This window comes from Rhincodon typus, chromosome 21 (assembly GCF_021869965.1).
Source record: "Rhincodon typus isolate 14 chromosome 21, sRhiTyp1.1, whole genome shotgun sequence".
Taxonomy (NCBI): Eukaryota; Metazoa; Chordata; class Chondrichthyes; order Orectolobiformes; family Rhincodontidae; genus Rhincodon; species Rhincodon typus.
In genome coordinates, this window is record NC_063352.1 from 22,028,387 (window position 1) to 22,045,874 (window position 17,488).

Genomic DNA, 17,488 nt, shown 5'->3' on the forward strand with positions numbered 1-17,488 from the left:
TACTACTTACTTTAGGTTTGGGATGATCACTCACTGAGGTTATTAAAGGTTATCGAAGTACTTCCACGTATATTAGCAGAAGTAAGCCATTTTACAATTACTCAGAATCTTGAGTGAGATACCTTTGCTGTTAAGTAAACTTTGTATGAAAAATTAATAAATGAACTTAACATAGAACATAATAAGACAACTATTTTTACAAATTCAGTGGATCTGCAGTTTACGGAGTTGTACATTACTGTGCACCCTCAACAAAACCTAATGTTTCTCACCAGACTGTTAGAAGGTATTAATGATATTATTGTGTCCTATTAGTGATGGTCATTGCCTGGAACATTTTGTGGTGTGAATGTTACTTGCTGCTTCTCAGGTCAAGCCTGGATATTGTCTGGATCTTGTTGCATTTGAACATGGGCTGTTTTTGAGTGTCTGAGGAGATGTGAATAGTGCTGAACATTGTGCAATCATTGGCAAATTTCTGGTATTATGACGGACGGACTGTCATTGATGAAGCAAGTAAGATGGTTGGGCCTTGGACACTACCCTGAGGAACTCCTGCAGAGACGTCCTGGAGCTGAGTTAATTGACCTCCAGCATCCACGACCATCTTTCTACGTGCTGGATATGACTCCAATCAGCGGGGAGTTTGCCCACTGATACCCATTGATTCCAGTTTTGCCAGGGCTCCTTGATATCTCACACAGTCGAATGCAGCCTTGATGTCAAGGGCTGTCACTCTCACCTCACCTCTGGAATTCAGCTCTTTTGTCCATGTTTGAACCAAGGCTGTAATGAGGTCAGGAACTGAATGGCTCTGTTGGAACCTAAATTATCTGTACTGATTATTTGTGTCAGAGACTATGTTAATATATAGGTGTATTTGTGTGTAAGGAACATGAATGTGTACTCGTGTAGGAATGTGTGCATGTGAGAGTGAATGACTGTACATAACTGCATAAATGCACCGATATGTGAACAAATGTCATGTATGAACAAGTGAATAGCTTAATACATATGAGAGTGTGTTTACACGTACGTTTGTGTTATAACTAAACAAATTCACCAAAAATGGATCAATGCAAGCATGAGTGAGTTTAATATGCATGAGTTTTGCATTAATTTTCTGAAGAAGGGTCCAGACCCGAAACGTTAGCTTTCCTGCTCTTCTGATGCCGCTGGGCCTGCTGTGTTCATCCAGCTCCACACCTTGTTATCTCTGAATATGCATGAGAATGTGTTTACAAATGTGTGCGTGTACAAATAAGAAAGATTACAAGAGTGTTGAACTGTGTATGAGAGAATGTGTATTTGAGTATACATGGGAGTCTGTATATGTGAGGGATTGTGCATTTGACAGTGTGTGTGAATGTGTACATGTGCGTATATGTACGTTTACACAGTTGAGTGAGTGCTTTTGTGAATGTGTACTTGTATGTGAATGAATCTGTATGTATTTTTATATTTGTGTGTTTGTGTGTGTATTTGTGTGCAGATATGTGTGTGCATTTGCGAGCGTGTTTGTATTTGTGTGTGTATATGCATGAGTGTATGTGTGTGTGTGATTGTGAGGGTGTATTTGTATAGGATTGACTGTGTGTTTGTGATTGAGCGTGTGAATATGTGAGTGAGGGTGTATTTGTGTGTGTAAGTACTGAGTGCTAGTGAACCCAGTAGAGCCCAGCTTGGTGAAAGGTAGGCGTGGAATGTATCAAGAACAGTCTGCAGCGGGGGATTGGCTCCCGGTCTCGCACGTGGTTTCACAGCTGATTTCCTGTGGCAATGTTTATGTCAGTTTCCCGAAGCGATCGGTGAATATGAAACCCTAACGGAAAGGGCAGAAGACGGGCTCCGAGCTGAGATGGCCGAGTCCAACGCGATCCCGGTGCAAGACGAGAACAACTGCCCCATTAAAGTGGACCACGATCGCAAAAAGCGACAGTTCGAGGTCCGGTTGAACGGTAAGCTGCAGAGATCGTCTCTCTCTCTCTCTCTCTCACACACACACACACACACACACCTTTGTTTTCAACCAGAGGGAGACTATACTCCTTAAAAGGGCAAATGCCTTCTCTGGCAAACATCCTCCTTTCCACCTCATTCCGCAAACCAACAAACAATATCCAGCGGTGGAAACTTGAGGATTTAAAAAAAAATACAATGTTCTACACCTTGTTTTTAACTAAGCTGTTTATAACCCCAAATGGGCCGAAAGGTTAACCCTTTATGGGCTCCCTCCCTGCTGTTTCCGACGGCTGCTCTCTCACCCCCCCTCCCACATAACACCAACTCCATTTAATTATGTTTCCCACAGAGACACCAGAAGGGGGTTAACTGTGTTCCCAATTTTCTCCCAAAAATCCGGTGTAAAGACCTGACCCGTACACCGTGCCTTTTAAGTAGACTTCCTTCTTGGCTTGGGTGAACGGCGTTGTCAAGTTATAGGAAGTTGAAGCCAGAGGCCCTGCTGAAGAGCCTGGCTGTGAGCCGAGAATGTGCTCTCCCTGTCGAGGTCGGAGAGTTTGAGGGCTTGGTTCGGAGAAAAGAAGCTCAAGTGGGTGCGCTGGCCTCATTCCCCAAGGAAGATGCCTGCCCTCCAGAAGCTAGGGGCCATTTGGAAGGAGTGACTGTAGAGGCTGGGCGAACATCCAAGTAACTCTCCTTTAAAGGTCTCAGTGGATGATCCTCAGGTACAGGGGCCCTGGACGCTTCTGCATCTCCTCTGTCCAAACTCCTGCAGTCGCTGTTGAGACCAGTCCCAGCAGCTCGTCCAACAACTTCCATTCATCACTGCCGCCTAAGATCATAAAATGCTCTCAAGCTGCTTTTGTAGAAGGGCAACGAAGCAACAATTGATACTGCGCCAGCGAAGACAGTCTTTATACTCCATCAAGTAATATTGGTGTTGCTGGGAGTGCCAAATTTTGTTGCTCATTGCCCCTGTGAAAGTGACTAAAAGCTTAATTTATTGTGGAGCGTCTTAAAGGAGGGGAGAGAGGCAGAGAGCTTTAGGGAGGCAATTTGGATTTTGTGAAGGAGATCACTGAAAGCAAGGCCATCCTCAGAAGGGCAAAGAAGTTGGTGGAATGCACCAGATTGCAAGGAATGCCGAGTCATTGTAACCTTGTAGGGTTGGAGGAGGTGACAGACGCAGGGAGGGCTGATGCTCTGGAGACTCTTGAACTCAAGGAATGGAATTTTAAATTTGAGGTTTCGGTGAACTGGGTTCCAGTGCAGATGAAAAAGCTCAGGGATGATGGATGGACTGGTTTTGGGCCAGTGCTGGGACAGGCAGCAGAATTTTGGATCCACTCCAAGTTTCCGGAGGGCAGAGGACACTAGCAAAGTGTTGGAATTGCTGAGTCTGGAAGTCATGGATTAGGGTTTCAGTGGATGATGGACTGAGGCAGCCAGGGAGATGGGTGATGTTACAGGGGCTGGGCTCTGTGAAAGAGAGAATATGGAACTCGGCTAAAATAGGATGCCAGGATTGGTATGAGTCTGGTTCAGACCAGGATGGACATTTAAGGAACAGTGCCAGCCATAGGTGTTGTACCGAGGACACTTCTGTTTTAAATGACTCCAAATCACAAATTGAAGTCATTTTACTTGATGATATTTCATGATATTCTGAGAGGCAGTGATATCATAGAATTCCTACAGTGTGGAAGCAGGTCATTCGGCCCGTTGCATCACCGAATTACTTGATGACTCATTCGAGTCAAAACCAACCCGCCAAAGAGCATCCCACCCAAACCTATCCCCCTACCTTATCCCTGTAACCCTGCATTTCCCATGGCTAATCCACCTAAGCTGCACATCCCTGCTCACTATGGGCAATTTAGCATGACCAATCCACCCTGCACATCTTTGGACTGTGGGAAGAAACTGGAGGAAACCCACAGAGAAACGGGGAGAATGTGCAAACTCCACACAGACACTCACCCAAGGCTGGAATTGAACCTGGGTCCCTGGCGCTGTGAGACACCGTGCTGCCATGTCTCAATGCAAATTATTTCTTTTAAAATGCGATGAGCACCACATTTGACTGACGTGCCAAGAGATCCTCATTGGGATGCACATGAATAAAGATTACTGGTTGCAGGTTCTTGGGGTGAGGATTCAAAGAGGAAACTCTGTGGTTTGCAACTGGTGTGGAATTCATATCCATAATCCTCAACAATCTCCATCCTGCCAACAGATAATATCCAGAGGTGCATTGCTACAGAGAGGTAAAGCTGAAGCCATCAAGATGACATCTATTCAGAGTTGTGAATTTCTTCCTTGGGTCTTCATGTGACTGAACAGGCTGTTTCTCGACCTGTAGGTCTATGGACACAAGGGGCAGGATGTCCAAATGAAGGAGGATGATCAGGAGCACAGGATTCACTTTTGTTCCTTTCCTTCTCTGCCACTGCTCTCCTTATCATTGAAGCATTTGAACTCAAAGCATGGCGCTGCTTGATGGGCAAGTTGTTGCCATTGTGAATGATTGGTAACAAGCACCTCTTTTCATTGATATCAACACCGTCGCACTTCAAGGAGAGTTTCACAGTGTCATTGTAGTATTTTCTTTGAACTATCCTGGCACACTGGACATTTGGGAGTAGAGAAAACAGAACCTGGGCAGGGGGGTTGGTGAGGGAGGGCTTGCAACCATTCAAACAGTATCCAGTCTGTTCAAATGGATTTTGCAGGCAATTGCCTGAATGCTTGTGGAGCTGGCTTCAAGAAGAACATTGCTTTGACTCTGGAGGCTGGGGCCAAGACATTGCTGGCAAAATTTCTCGTGTTCTTTTGTGCAGTTGAGCCCAAGTCTTACTGCAGTACAGAGGATGGTGACGACAACTGCTCTGCACTTCAATTGACCCTGACCTCTCTATTAACTTGCAGTGTCTTCAAAGTCAAACCCCTAGCTTGTAGAAGACTACAGTGGTGCAACTGATCTAGTGTTACATTTCCTCCCAGGAGAGGAGGCTGCCAAGATGTAGGATGTGTTCAATATATCTCAGAGTATCACCATCAAGACATATAGGAGTTGGAATATTTGGCTCATCAGGTGTATGTTCCTATGAGTTTTGTTTGCACAACATTAAGGACAGTCAAATCTGTTGTACTCAGAATTAAACCGATCAAGGGTCAATTCCATATCAGTGGAGGAGTGGGACGAGTAAATTGCAGACACCAAATCCCAACCAGCTTGCAAAGATTAATTTGCTCTCAGACCACAATAAGTATCTGGTTTCCAACCCTCCACAATTAGCCTATAATCTCCAGGACACTGTTACAAATTAGCCCTTGTCTGGGGAAAAGAGATTATTTTTAAAATTACTTTTCATTTTTTTACATATACTTCTGTGTGTTAGGTATAGAGGTGTTGCTGATATTGCACTGATGGTCAAGAATCATTCAATTAGTAATAAAGACTCTATTCACTTCTCAACTTGCTGTGGGAAGGTGGGGCACTGCAAGGATGGACATGTTGTGTAGCCAATGGTGGGATCATAGGGGTTGGAGACAGGAAGTCATGTGATGAAACTTCCTGGAATACATTCAACCTGAGTTGGCAACACTGGTTAACTAACTCAGCACTTTAACAGAACTGAATTTTCTTTCATGACTCTCTGATATCCAAATGTTGCAGAAAATCCTTGCCAAATCTTGCCTTGCACACATGGCCCATGGCCATTTAATGCTTTTCACTGTCTCCTCTAAGGCATTGTGTGGAAAATTGATCATGTCTCAACTAAAGATCACTTCTTTGGATCAGTTTGGAATACATGTTTATTTGAAATTTCAGAGGCAGTCAAAATGGTCTGATCAATGTTAATTATGGCAAGTACCAAACTGTAAAATCAGGAGACATGAAATCCTCTGTCAGCAGTGAGGAAGACTGGACCAGTGAGAGATTTTATCTTCAGAAATCTGAACTGAAGCAATTTCTGAGTCAGAAGTTCATAGGTTCAACTCCCAAAGCAAGATTTAAGGACATGATCCAGTCTAATGCTGCAAGGACTGAGGAACTGTTACATTATTGGAGGTGTTGTCTTTTGGATCGTACATTAAACTGAGTCTGGCCTCTCAGGTAGACATAAATGATCCAGTGCTACTATTTTGGAAAAAAAAGCAGGTTCGGTTGAACACGCCATTAATTTATTGCCCAACCACAACATTAAAAACACATTATCTGGTTATTCATTTAACTTATTGCTATTTGTGGGACCTTACTGTGTGTAAATGACAGTGAGTGCACTTCTCAAAGTGCTTTACTGTCAATGAAATACTTTTTGATGCCATTCCAGGCAGTGTATAAATATAATCCTTTAATTCTTTGGGAGCCAAAATCCACAACACAAAAAATAATAGCAACAGTGTTGAAAGCAATAGGTGAATAGAAATGAATAAACTGGCGGGTGGTGTATGCCTGTAAATATAATTTACAGAGTAAGGGAGGTCAGGAATTCCTCTGTTTTGTCACTTTGGGTAGTTTACAATGATGCTGTTAACAATGGGCAGAATCTTTGCTCCCAGAGGTTGTGAGTTTGGAAGAGGGAAGAGCAATTAATTAGATAGCATTCCCAAAGCCCTTTGCTTTTTCACCTTCACCAGGATCTGGGTGAGATTTTGTCACTGAGAATGGTCTAGTAATCAATCAGTTATTAGGGATTGACTAACTCTATATGTTAGTTTATCTAAAGCAGTAAAATACACGACAAGTAGACATTACAGCAAACCACCTGATTTCTGTGAATGCAGCTTGCACATCCGCAACTGCTAGGCACAGTCATAACTTTGTATACACACAGCACATGGAGTCCTCCTCCTTTGGGCAGCAGAGTGGTAGTGTTACTAGAAAATCAATGTTCTGGGGCCATCAGTTCAAATCCCACCAAGACAGATAGTGAGATTTGAATGCATTAAAAAAAATGGAATTAAAAGCTAATCTAACTGTGACCATGTAACCGTTGTTGATTATCATAAAATACCATCTGGTTCACTAATGTCCTTTAGGAAAGGAAATCTTATCGTTCTTATCCGGTCTGACCTATATGTGACTCTGTACCCACAACAATGGAATAGATTCTTAACTGCCTTCTGGGCAATTAGGGATGGGAAATAAATGCTGGACTAGCCAGCATCACCCACATCCCATTAACAAATTAAATAAATGCAAAATCTGTTAAAGAAAGGTATACACACAAAGTTGGGAAGGCTAATGATAGACCTACCTGCCTCACTGCTAACTGAGACACATAAGTAACCAGTTAAGAACCATTTAAGTGCTGCAGCCAGTGGGATTAAGCCCTTGCAGCATTTGTCATAGCTGTTACACTGTGGGCAGTTTGTCACCTTGGGATTCAGTGGGGAGAGAAACATTCTCTTCTGCACATAGTGAAATAGAATCTAACATGAGCACTGAAAGCAAAAACTAAGTCTCAGTTTAGTAACTCATCTTAGAGGAGTCGCCTGTGCTAGTGTGGCATTCACATGGTACTAGAGTGCTCGTGTCAGCCTGGATTATGTGCTCAGGTGTCTCGAGTGAAATGTGAACCCATTGACCTGTGACTCAAGAGGTGAGAGAATTACCAATCGAGCTCCAGCTAGCACACAGTACATTAACCCGCAGAATCATTGGGTATTGATCTCAGGTGGGAGTTCCAGCTGATTATCACCCCCTTTAAATTCAGGGGTAATGAAGCAGGTTGTAGATACCAGCTAACCAAGTCAACACAATTCCATTTCAAAGCAAGGACTTCGCAAATGTAACTGAGTAACTGATCTTTGTTTCCATTGTGCATCAGGGAAGCCAATCATGGGCTGTTTTTAATCCTTAGTTTATTCGGACTTGCTATTCTCTGTATCTGTGTGTAAGTAGAAATCAAATAAAATGAGACCTTCAATTCAAAACATGTCTTAAAAATAGATAGATTTGTGACTAGCTCAAATTTCGTCAAGAGAAAGTTTATATTTCCGAAAGACTGAGATTGTTGGAGGTTTTACACACAAGTGGAATCTGAGGTTGACCACATTTGGAATTTTTCCACATTGCTAAAGAATAGATTGCAAACAGTTGGTTAGGGATCCAGAGAGCTATTGGTCAGACAGCAAAGGGAAGTAAACCCTGCTGCAACTCAGCCCAAGGCAGCTGGACCTTGTTTACCCTGCCCCTTTACTGTCCCCTGTGTCAGAGGGTGGACTCTGCTGTCTCTCACTGTAACTGCCCAGTCATTTCCAGCTGGCATACTGTGCTAATTGTTTTATCTCCATGCTACACTCCTACATAATTATAACCTGTAACAACAATTTTATTGCATTTTTAAAAGAAAAATCTGAGCATCCAGTATGAACAACTAATTAGTACTTAATGCGTTCTCCAATATGTTAGATTCCAAGTGAGCTCAATGATGTCATCAGTGAACAAAGTGTTGGATTAGATGGCAGTATTGTGCCTGGGAAGAATTGAAAGAATGTTTCAAGATGAAGGATTGCATTTATACAGCACCTGTCGGGACCTGGGACCTTTCAAAAGTTTATTTCAGAAGTGTAGCCACTGCTGTAAGTAAGATTCCTATTGTGCTACAGGAAAGATAAAAATTAGATGCCAAGAATAACCCGGCGTGAAAGTCAGAGTGGGTACTGGGTGATTCCAGTTTGCCACTTGTTCCATAGAGCGACATTTGAACGCCAGGCACCAACATCTCTAGGCATGCTCTAGCCTTACACATGTTCACAGATGCTGACATTCAACAAGTACCAGCCTCTGTGCACTATCAAGGCATATCTCTGATCCACTTACTGCATGTCAGTGCTGCCCTATGCAGTGTACCAGCAACTATCATTGACAGGCTGCTGCCAGGAGCCTTTGCTCGGAGAGACAGACACCCAGCTCAGAGAATGGGCTGCATCTTGAAGCTGCTTACATGCTCTCTTTGCACTCATTCACTTTGTACCTACCTGCACGCTTGCAGCACCCCCTCACCCTGCCTGGTTTTACTGTGCCATGCCTTTCAGTGTGTCAGCCCCTTAGACACAGCGTAAACTTCCATTCTGACCTGCCTGTACATGCACACACAAAGGCCTACAGCTTGTTATGCCAAATGGCACATGCCACGTCAATCTCATACCTGAACCATGTGCAACCAACATACACAGCAAACACACTGCATGCGCTGAAAGCAAGTGGCCATGAGTCAAAGTCCAAGAGGAGCGAACCTCACTGAAGACCAGGAGGGCACCCATCAGTAAGTGGGTTCCAGCACAATAATTCGCAGGCAGCCTTCAAGATTAGTCCAGAAGGTTTAGCTATGATCGGGTGTCCGATCGGGGTGCTCACAGTCAGCAGTCTGTATCTCTCCAGTTCAGGGATGGGTCACGGACAGCCCCGCGGGTTCAAAGCAACCAGTCCTGGGGTCTCGAGCCCACAGTCAGAGAGGTGGGCACCAGTCAGGGTTTGGGCACTTCTCATCTGGGCTGCCAACTGAATCATTCATGGGGTGGGTAACAGTGAATCTGGAGGGTCTGTTGACTGAAAGTAATGGATGGGGAATTTTCAGGAGTCCAGTGCCGCAGGAGGCAGGCTGTGGAGCCTAGTCTTGTTTATAGGTGCTAAAGGATGGGAGGAAAAGGGATAGCAATTGTGAAGGGCAGAGGCAACTCAGTCTTAAAGATGGATAGTGGAGGGTGATAGAGCAAGTGAGGAGCAATCTGTTTTGAAGGGTGGGAAGGTGCATACAGTGATTACTATATCTGGCATGTTCACGTCATGTGCCTGGGGCCAATTGGGCAGGTGCAGACTCAGAGTCAAAAACAGAAACTGCTGGAAAAACTCAGCAGATTTGGCAGCATCTGTGGAGAGAGAAACAGAGTTAACGTTTCAGGTCTGGTGTCTCTACTTCAGAACATTGACTTAAATAGAATTTTGGAATGGGATCCTGGGGAGATCCAACTCCTATGGGTTGATTACAGACAGCCAAGAGGAAGGGGATGTTGATGCTTGAGGTCTCAGCCACTCATACAGAGGCAAAACCTGGAAGTAACACTCTGAGGAACACCACTGGTGTATGTCCTGAAAATGGCAAGTGCACAATGGAAATAAAAATGGTTGCGACCACACCCGGAGTTGGCGAGGTAAATGAATTGCGCTATGAGGGAGGGGGCTTCAATTCCAGAGATGTGAAGCCCTTTAATGAATAGTAGCATTATACACAGACCCACAAACTGTAGAGAAACACACCTGTGGGCGCAGAGTCCCTGATGACCCTTATGCATTGCGTTTAGTACGAAAAACACACCTCCCTGCCTTAATCATTGTAGACCATTTTAAGTAGATCAAGGAGATAGCAAGAACTGCAAATGCTGGAGTCAGAGTCAACACAGTGTGGAGCTGGAGGAACACAGCAGGTTAGGCAGCATCAGAGGTGCAGGAAAGTCGACAATTTGGACCTGGAACTTTCATCAGGACTGGGGAGGGAGAAGGGAGCTGGGAAATAAATAGAGGGAGGAGGGGTGGGGCTGGGGGATGGTAGGTGGGATGGCGATAGGTGGATGCAGGTAGGGGTAGTGGGGATTGGTCAGTGGGAAGGGTGGGGCGGAAAGGTGGAAAAGAAGTTGGACGGATAGTGTCAGGTCAAAGAGGCAGAGGTGAGAGGGAGGGTTGGCCATGGGATGAGGGGGGGGGGGGGAGTGAGGAGATTTTGAAACTGGTGAATTCTATGTTTAGGTCATCAGGCTGCTGAAGTGGAACGTGAGGTGTTGTTCCTCCAGTTTGCGTGTAGCATCATTGTGGCACTGGAGGAGGCCTAGGATAGACATGTCACCCAGGTAGTGGGAGGGGGAGTTAAAATGGTTGGCGACAGGAAGGTGTTGATTATAGTGTACAGAGTACAGGTGTTCCACAAATCTGTCACCGAGTCTACGGTTGGTCTCACCGATGTAGAGGAGGCCACATTGAGAGCAATGGATACAGTAGACCAGGTTGGAGGATGTACAGGTGAACCCCTGTCAGAATTGGAAGGTTTGTCTTGGGTCTCGGATGGAGGCGAGAGGGGAGGTGTAGGGGCAGGTGTAGCACTCCCTGTGGTTGCAGGAAAAGGTGCCAGGGGTGGTGGGGTTGGTGGGGAGTGTGGATCGGACAAGGGAGTCGCAGAGTGAGCGGTCCCTCCGGAAAGCAGATTGAGGTGGGGAGGGAAATATATTTTTGGTTATGGGGTTGGATTGTAGGTGGTATCCAGCACCCACAAGTGAATTAAATAAACAATTCCTATGATACAATAACACTGGCTGTGTAGTGGATAGTGCCCATATTTCAAGTCACTGTGTACCCATTGATGCAGTAGCTGCTCACGAGAAATAGAATCCCTATAGTGTAGAAGCAGGCCATTCAGCCCAGTGAGTCTGCACTAACCTTCCCTCCCCCCAACTCCCCCAAAGAGCATCCCACCCAGACCCATCCCCTCTATACTGTAACCCTGCATCCTTCATGGCTAACCCACCTAGCCTGCACATTCCTGGACACTGTGGGCAATTTAGCATGGCCAATCCATATAAACCTGCACATCTTTGGACTGTGGGAGGAAACCGCAGCACCTGGTGGAAACCCATGCACACACAGGGAGAATGTGCAAACTCCACACAGACAGTCACTTGAAGGTGGAATTGAACCCAGGTCCCTGGCGCTGTGAGACAGCAATGCTAACCACTGAGCCACTGTGCCACCCACTTCACTTTGACCTTCTGCTTGCACCGTTGAGGGTGTTGCCAGACAGTGCCTGACCAGGATCAAATGTCATGGCCTCCTGTGCTGGTCCTGAAGAACAGGATGGCCCCTGTTTGTACTGCCTCATTCCGCAGGAGTCTAAGTCCCTGTCAGTGAATCACAGTGCGAATTCCCCCTGAACAGCCCTGGCTAGTTAGAATGTTTGCAGCCGTGCAGAGCTGGAGTGCCAGGCTTATTCAGGAACTCAATGGTGAACTCAACAGTGCTGCTCTCAAGGTATTCGGGGATATTTACGCAAAGTTGAGTACTTCCAGTGACAATGAGCAGGAGAGTCAGGCTAGCACCAGGTAAGAACATCACCAAGGGTGTGATAGCTGACTAGGTGGGCATGTGATGAACTGTGAGAAAATGCAGTCGTCCTCAAGGAGAGAAATGAAACTCAGCAAAAGTGTCACTTAGGAATGTATCTTGCAACATTTTGGTTACGTTTCCCTTTTCAATGCACTTCCCAAACCTGCAACCTCTACCACCATGAGCAGCAGATCCAAGACAATACCACTACCCTCCAGTTTCTCTCCAAATGGTTCACCATCTTGAGCTGGACTATGGTCACTGTCGTTCATATTGAAATCTCACTTCATGTGCAGTGTACAATATTGGGCTCCTTACCAAAGGAAGGACATGCTTGGCTCAAAAGGATTGCAATGAAGATTCATTAAACTGATTCTTGGGGTGAGCTGATTGTCCTCCATGAAGAGATTGAGAATCCTTGTATATATTCTCTCAAATTTAGATGAGTGAGAGATGATCTCATTGGAATATAAAATGTTCAAGGGACATGACAGGCTCAGTGCTTGGAAGACAATTCCTCTAGCTGGGAGTCTAGAACTAGCTGTTACCATTTCAGAGTAATGAGCCTGCCATTTACAACTAGATTGAGAAGAAATATCTATACACAAAGGGCAACCATTGATACTCAGCGACTAAGTTTATTCAAGGCAGAGATTGATAGAATTTTAGATGCTGAAGGAATCAGGGCACAGAGGGATAGTGTGGGTGGGTGAAGTTAAGGGATCAGCCGTCATATTGTTAAAAGATAGCGAGGACTTACTAAGCTGGAGAGAGTTCAGAAGAGATCAACCAGGATGTTGCCGGGAATGGAGGGTTTGAGTTATAAGGAAAGTCTGGATAGGCTGGGACTTATTTCACTGGAGTATAGGATGTTGAGGGGTGACCGTATTGAGATTTGTAAAATCGTGATGGAGTATAGATAAGGTGAATGGCAGGTTTCTTTTCCCTAGGGTAGGGGATTTCAGGACTAGGGGACACATTTTTAAGATGAAAGGAAATGGATTTTAAAAAAAGACACGAGAGGCAATTTCTTTTACACAGAGAGTGGTTTGTTTGTGGAATGACCTTCCAGAAGAAGTGGTACATGCGGGTACAGTTACAACATCTAAAAGGCATTTGGACAAGTACATGAATATGAAATGTCTGGATGGATATGGGCCAAGCACAGGCAGGTGGGACTAGTTTAGTTTGGGATTATGATTAGCATGGACTGGTTGAATCAAAGAGACTGTTTCCATGCTGTATGACTCTATAACCAAGGAACATACACCAGCTCCTTTGTTTTATACCCCACATTATAACAATGACTATATTTCAATAGTACACCATTGATATGTGAGCAGTTTGGGATATGCTGCAATTGTGAAAGATGTCATATAATTAGGACTCTGTGTCTTCTTTCCCCGCTGGATCAACATTCTGAAACTCCTGACTGAATAGCACAATGGGAGCTCCTTAACCACACTTTCTGCAGCAGTTCCAGAAGGTGTCCTACCACTCCCACCTTCACAAAGGCAATGGAGGATGGAAAATAAATGCCAACTTTCCTAGTGATACCTACATGCTGAAAAATCTTGTTTAAAAAGTAATCATTCTATCCCTGCCTTGAACTGTGAAAAGCGGGAGGCACAATTGTAGACAATTGTTTCTTAAAACCTGGGCTGTGTCTGCATAATGTCTAGAGAACTGGTAGTTACAGCTCTGGCACTGTTGTTGGGAGTGATCGAAGAGAGTATGATGGTGCACCAATCAGTTGATCTGAACAGATCATGTTTTCATCCAATGGTGCAAGTGGTATCAAGTTGTTCACACCATTGATCATTCACCTTGTTTCCTCTTGTTTTAGGATCACACGAGCGGGCAGTGCTCTTATATGAGTACGTGGGAAAGAAAACAATCGATCTGCAGCACACAGAGGTTCCTGATGCATACAGAGGAAGAGGAATAGCAAAACTAATGGCGAAGGTACACACGTGCTATGATATATGACTTTACCCAGTTGCTGTTGAGGTCGGTACGGTATGGGTTCCTGTACAAATTCCTAAAGGTGGTATCACACTGATCCGGCTGTTTCAAAAACACGATACAGAATGCTTGAATTTTATAAATCAAGCCAAAAACAAGGGAATTCGGCTAAAATTTTATAAACCAATGATTATTGCCTCAGCTGAGCATCATACTTTGGGAAGGCCTTGGAGATTTACTAGAGTGGGACTCCGAGATGAGGAGTTTCAGTTACATGGAAGGACTGCAGGAGCTGGGATCATCTGATTAGAGTAGAGAAAGTTACCAGGATGTGTAATGGAAATGTTCAGACTTTAAAAGGGTTTGAGAAGTACTTTATGAAGAAACTTTGCACTGGAAGCAGCTGTAACCATTGGACACAGATTTCAAATAAATGGCAAAAGAAGCAGAGGGGAGATGGGTGACCATTCAGTGAGTTGTTTTGATCAGGAATGCATGGTGTGAAACATTATTAGGGACAGATTCAGTAGGAACTTTGAAATAGGAATTGGATAAATCATTCACAAGAAATAATTTGGAGTGGCTGTAGGCAATAAAAAAAGAGAGAATGGGACTGATTAAATAGCTCTTTCGAAGACAATGGGAGAAATGGTCTTCTGTGCTGTTCAATTCTACAACAGTTTCCTCGCCAACGTCAATTTTAAAGGCAACTGCACCTCATCCAAAAGACAAGAAGCATTCACTTCCAAGTTAATCATCGGAAATAGGAGGAAAAGTGACGTGATATGAAGGTAGATGGTGCATCTCTCTGAGTTGAGGTAACATTGTTCATGTATTAAGACAAAAATGATTTGGTTCTGTTCTGGTTGTCTTGACTGTGGAGATCTTTGTAATTGGCTAGTTGAAGCCTCCTGTTGATTGGTGGCAGCATCGTTGCTACGGTAACCTTGTTGTTCAGTGTGAGGATTTTCTGAAACCCTTGGCTTAAAGGAAAACATCTGTGGAGGGTGTTGTGCATTGTCTGTCTAAGGATAGCTCCATGAAAATTGTATCTCTCTGTCTGAGCAGTCAGCTTAAGGCAGAAATTAGTTTGTTCTGGTGAATCTTGTAGTCACAGAATTATAGAATCCCTACAGCATGGAACCAATTCCTTTCCTTAAACAGGGGTTTTTGGCAAACCAGGTTTTTTGACATGTCATACAATATAAATTCATTGCCTAGCTCAACAGGCTTCTTTCTATCCTGATTTCCTTACTCCTGTTGAATGTTTATCCCTTACCCAACCTTATCACAAATGAGTTAACTGATCATTATCACATTGCTGTTTGTGGGAACTTGCTGTATGTCAATTGGCTTCTAAATTTCCTGACAACAGTGACTAGACTTTAAAAAAAGCATTTCATTGGCTGTAAAGCACTATGGGATGTATTGAAACAATGAAAATGTGTAAATGCACATTCTTTTCTTGAATGTCACTTTATCAAGAAGAATTCCCTGGTTTCTTCCAGCTTGAAATGTTAATCATATTCGCTCCAACTCAACTGATATTATACAGAGTGTAGGACTACTAGTGTTCCTGATCCCACATCATACTGAATAATGGCATATATTAATGTGCTTTCTCGGGATTAACAAACAGACCTTACTCAATGCAACCATTTACACTAAGCCATAAAAGCTGCATTATGAGAAAGGGTAGCCACTCTCATGGAACTCATGCCAGGGAAAGTTAATTAACCTTGAATTAATTGTTGGGGAAGGAGTAATATTTACCAAGATGCTATCGAACACTATCCTTGAAGACTAGAAAATTGACAGAATGAGTCTGTCCCTGTAGTCCTGCTGTGGATTAGTGGGCAGTTTTGAGTTCAAAGGCTTCAGAGTGAAGTGCCACACCCAAAGAGTTGAGCACAATATCTAGGCTGACTCTCCAGTGCAGTACCAGATTGGCAGCTCCAATGGCAGAGCTGTCTTTCAGATAAGGAGATAAACTAAAGCCCCAACTGTCTTCACAGATCACAGGAGGGGATAATTTGGAAATTGTATTAAGCCAAAAACTACATGATGTAAGACTCTGTTGCAGGATTTTTAGCTGTCTGTCTTTTGCTAATTCTTTGAATAGAAATGAAGATTTTTTCTTGATTTAGCATCTTACTAGGACATTTCACAATGCTCCACCATCAAGAAATTACTTGGATGTGTGGCCACCATATAGAACAACATAGCAACCACCGGAACACAGCAAGCTTGTACAACCCGCAACTGATGTGAACAACCCGTTAAGCTTACTGATAGCAATGCTTAAAGGAGGAATGTTAGCCAGCATTACAGGGGAATCGCCTCACCTGACTTCTAAAAGTGCCAAAAGATCTTTTGTGATCATTTGTGCAGCAAACAAAATCTTCTTTTAATATGTCACCTGAAAGCTGGCACTTCTGACAGTGCAGCACTCCAACAATACTGCGATGAAGTGTTGCCTGTGCTCTGTTGCATCACCCTCCTCCAACCTGTTTCTTTGCCTCGCTTTTAGCAGCCTTGCTTTTATCCATCCAGGTCTCAACTATAACATTCCCTCCCCAAGTCTGTTCAGCATCTCCCTCAAAATTCCTTTAAGGTACTCCTTAAAGTGTAACTCTTTATTCAAGCATTTGATCACCTATCTGAATTTTGTCTTATGCAAACCTCTTGTGAAGTGCCTTAGGGTATATAATGTACTAAAGATGCTATATAAATGATATGGTTGTTGCTGTCACTAATATCTGTGGTTAGTTCACTCGCCAATCTAGTTGCAGATGTATCATTACCCTGCTGGATAACATCATCAGTGCAGCCTTTAATGAAGAGCTGTTATGTTTTCCCACTTGTTATTTAATCTCTGGGGTCCATTGGAGTTGGTTACTTCATTTTCAGTTTTTCTTCACAGTGGTGTGTATGTGGGGTCTAATTCTACATGTTTATTGATGGCCTTCTTGGTGGAGAACCAAGCCTCTAGAAATTCCCGTGCTTGTCTCTGTTTGGCCTGTCCTAGTATCCTGATGTTGTCCCAATCGAACTGAACACCAACATCAGGATCCTAGAACAAGCCAACAGAGACAAGCACGGGAATTTTTAGAGGCCTGGTTTTCCACCAAGAAGGCCATCAATAATCACATAGCATTAGACCCTATATATACACCACTGTGAAGAAAAACCAGAAATTAGGTAACCGATTTCAAAGGACCCCAGAGTTTAAATACCAGGCAGGAAAACACAACAGCGCTTCATCGGAGGCTGCACTGATGATGTTACCCAGCAGGGTAATGAAACGTCTGCGAACTAACGACCCAGCTCGGCGAGCAAATCAACCACAGCATCCACAACCCAAGCTACAAATCTACTCAAGAACTTGTCACTATTGTCATCAAGAGCCCACTTTCTATCTTTTTAGTCCAGAGCACTGGAATAAGGATATCACTGACT

The 17,488-nt window shown here is 43.9% G+C and overlaps 1 protein-coding gene across 1 annotated transcript; it reads left to right on the forward strand.

The window, feature by feature from the left end:
• Positions 1–1,742: 1,742 nt before the first annotated feature.
• On the forward strand, positions 1,743–14,339 carry LOC109921743 (protein NATD1). The gene is made up of 3 exons (XM_048609700.1): positions 1,743–1,958; positions 13,911–14,029; positions 14,232–14,339. Exons 1-3 carry the CDS (start codon positions 1,859–1,861, stop codon positions 14,337–14,339), a joined length of 327 nt encoding a protein of 108 aa, XP_048465657.1. The 5' UTR covers positions 1,743–1,858.
• The last annotated feature ends 3,149 nt before the right edge of the window (positions 14,340–17,488 follow it).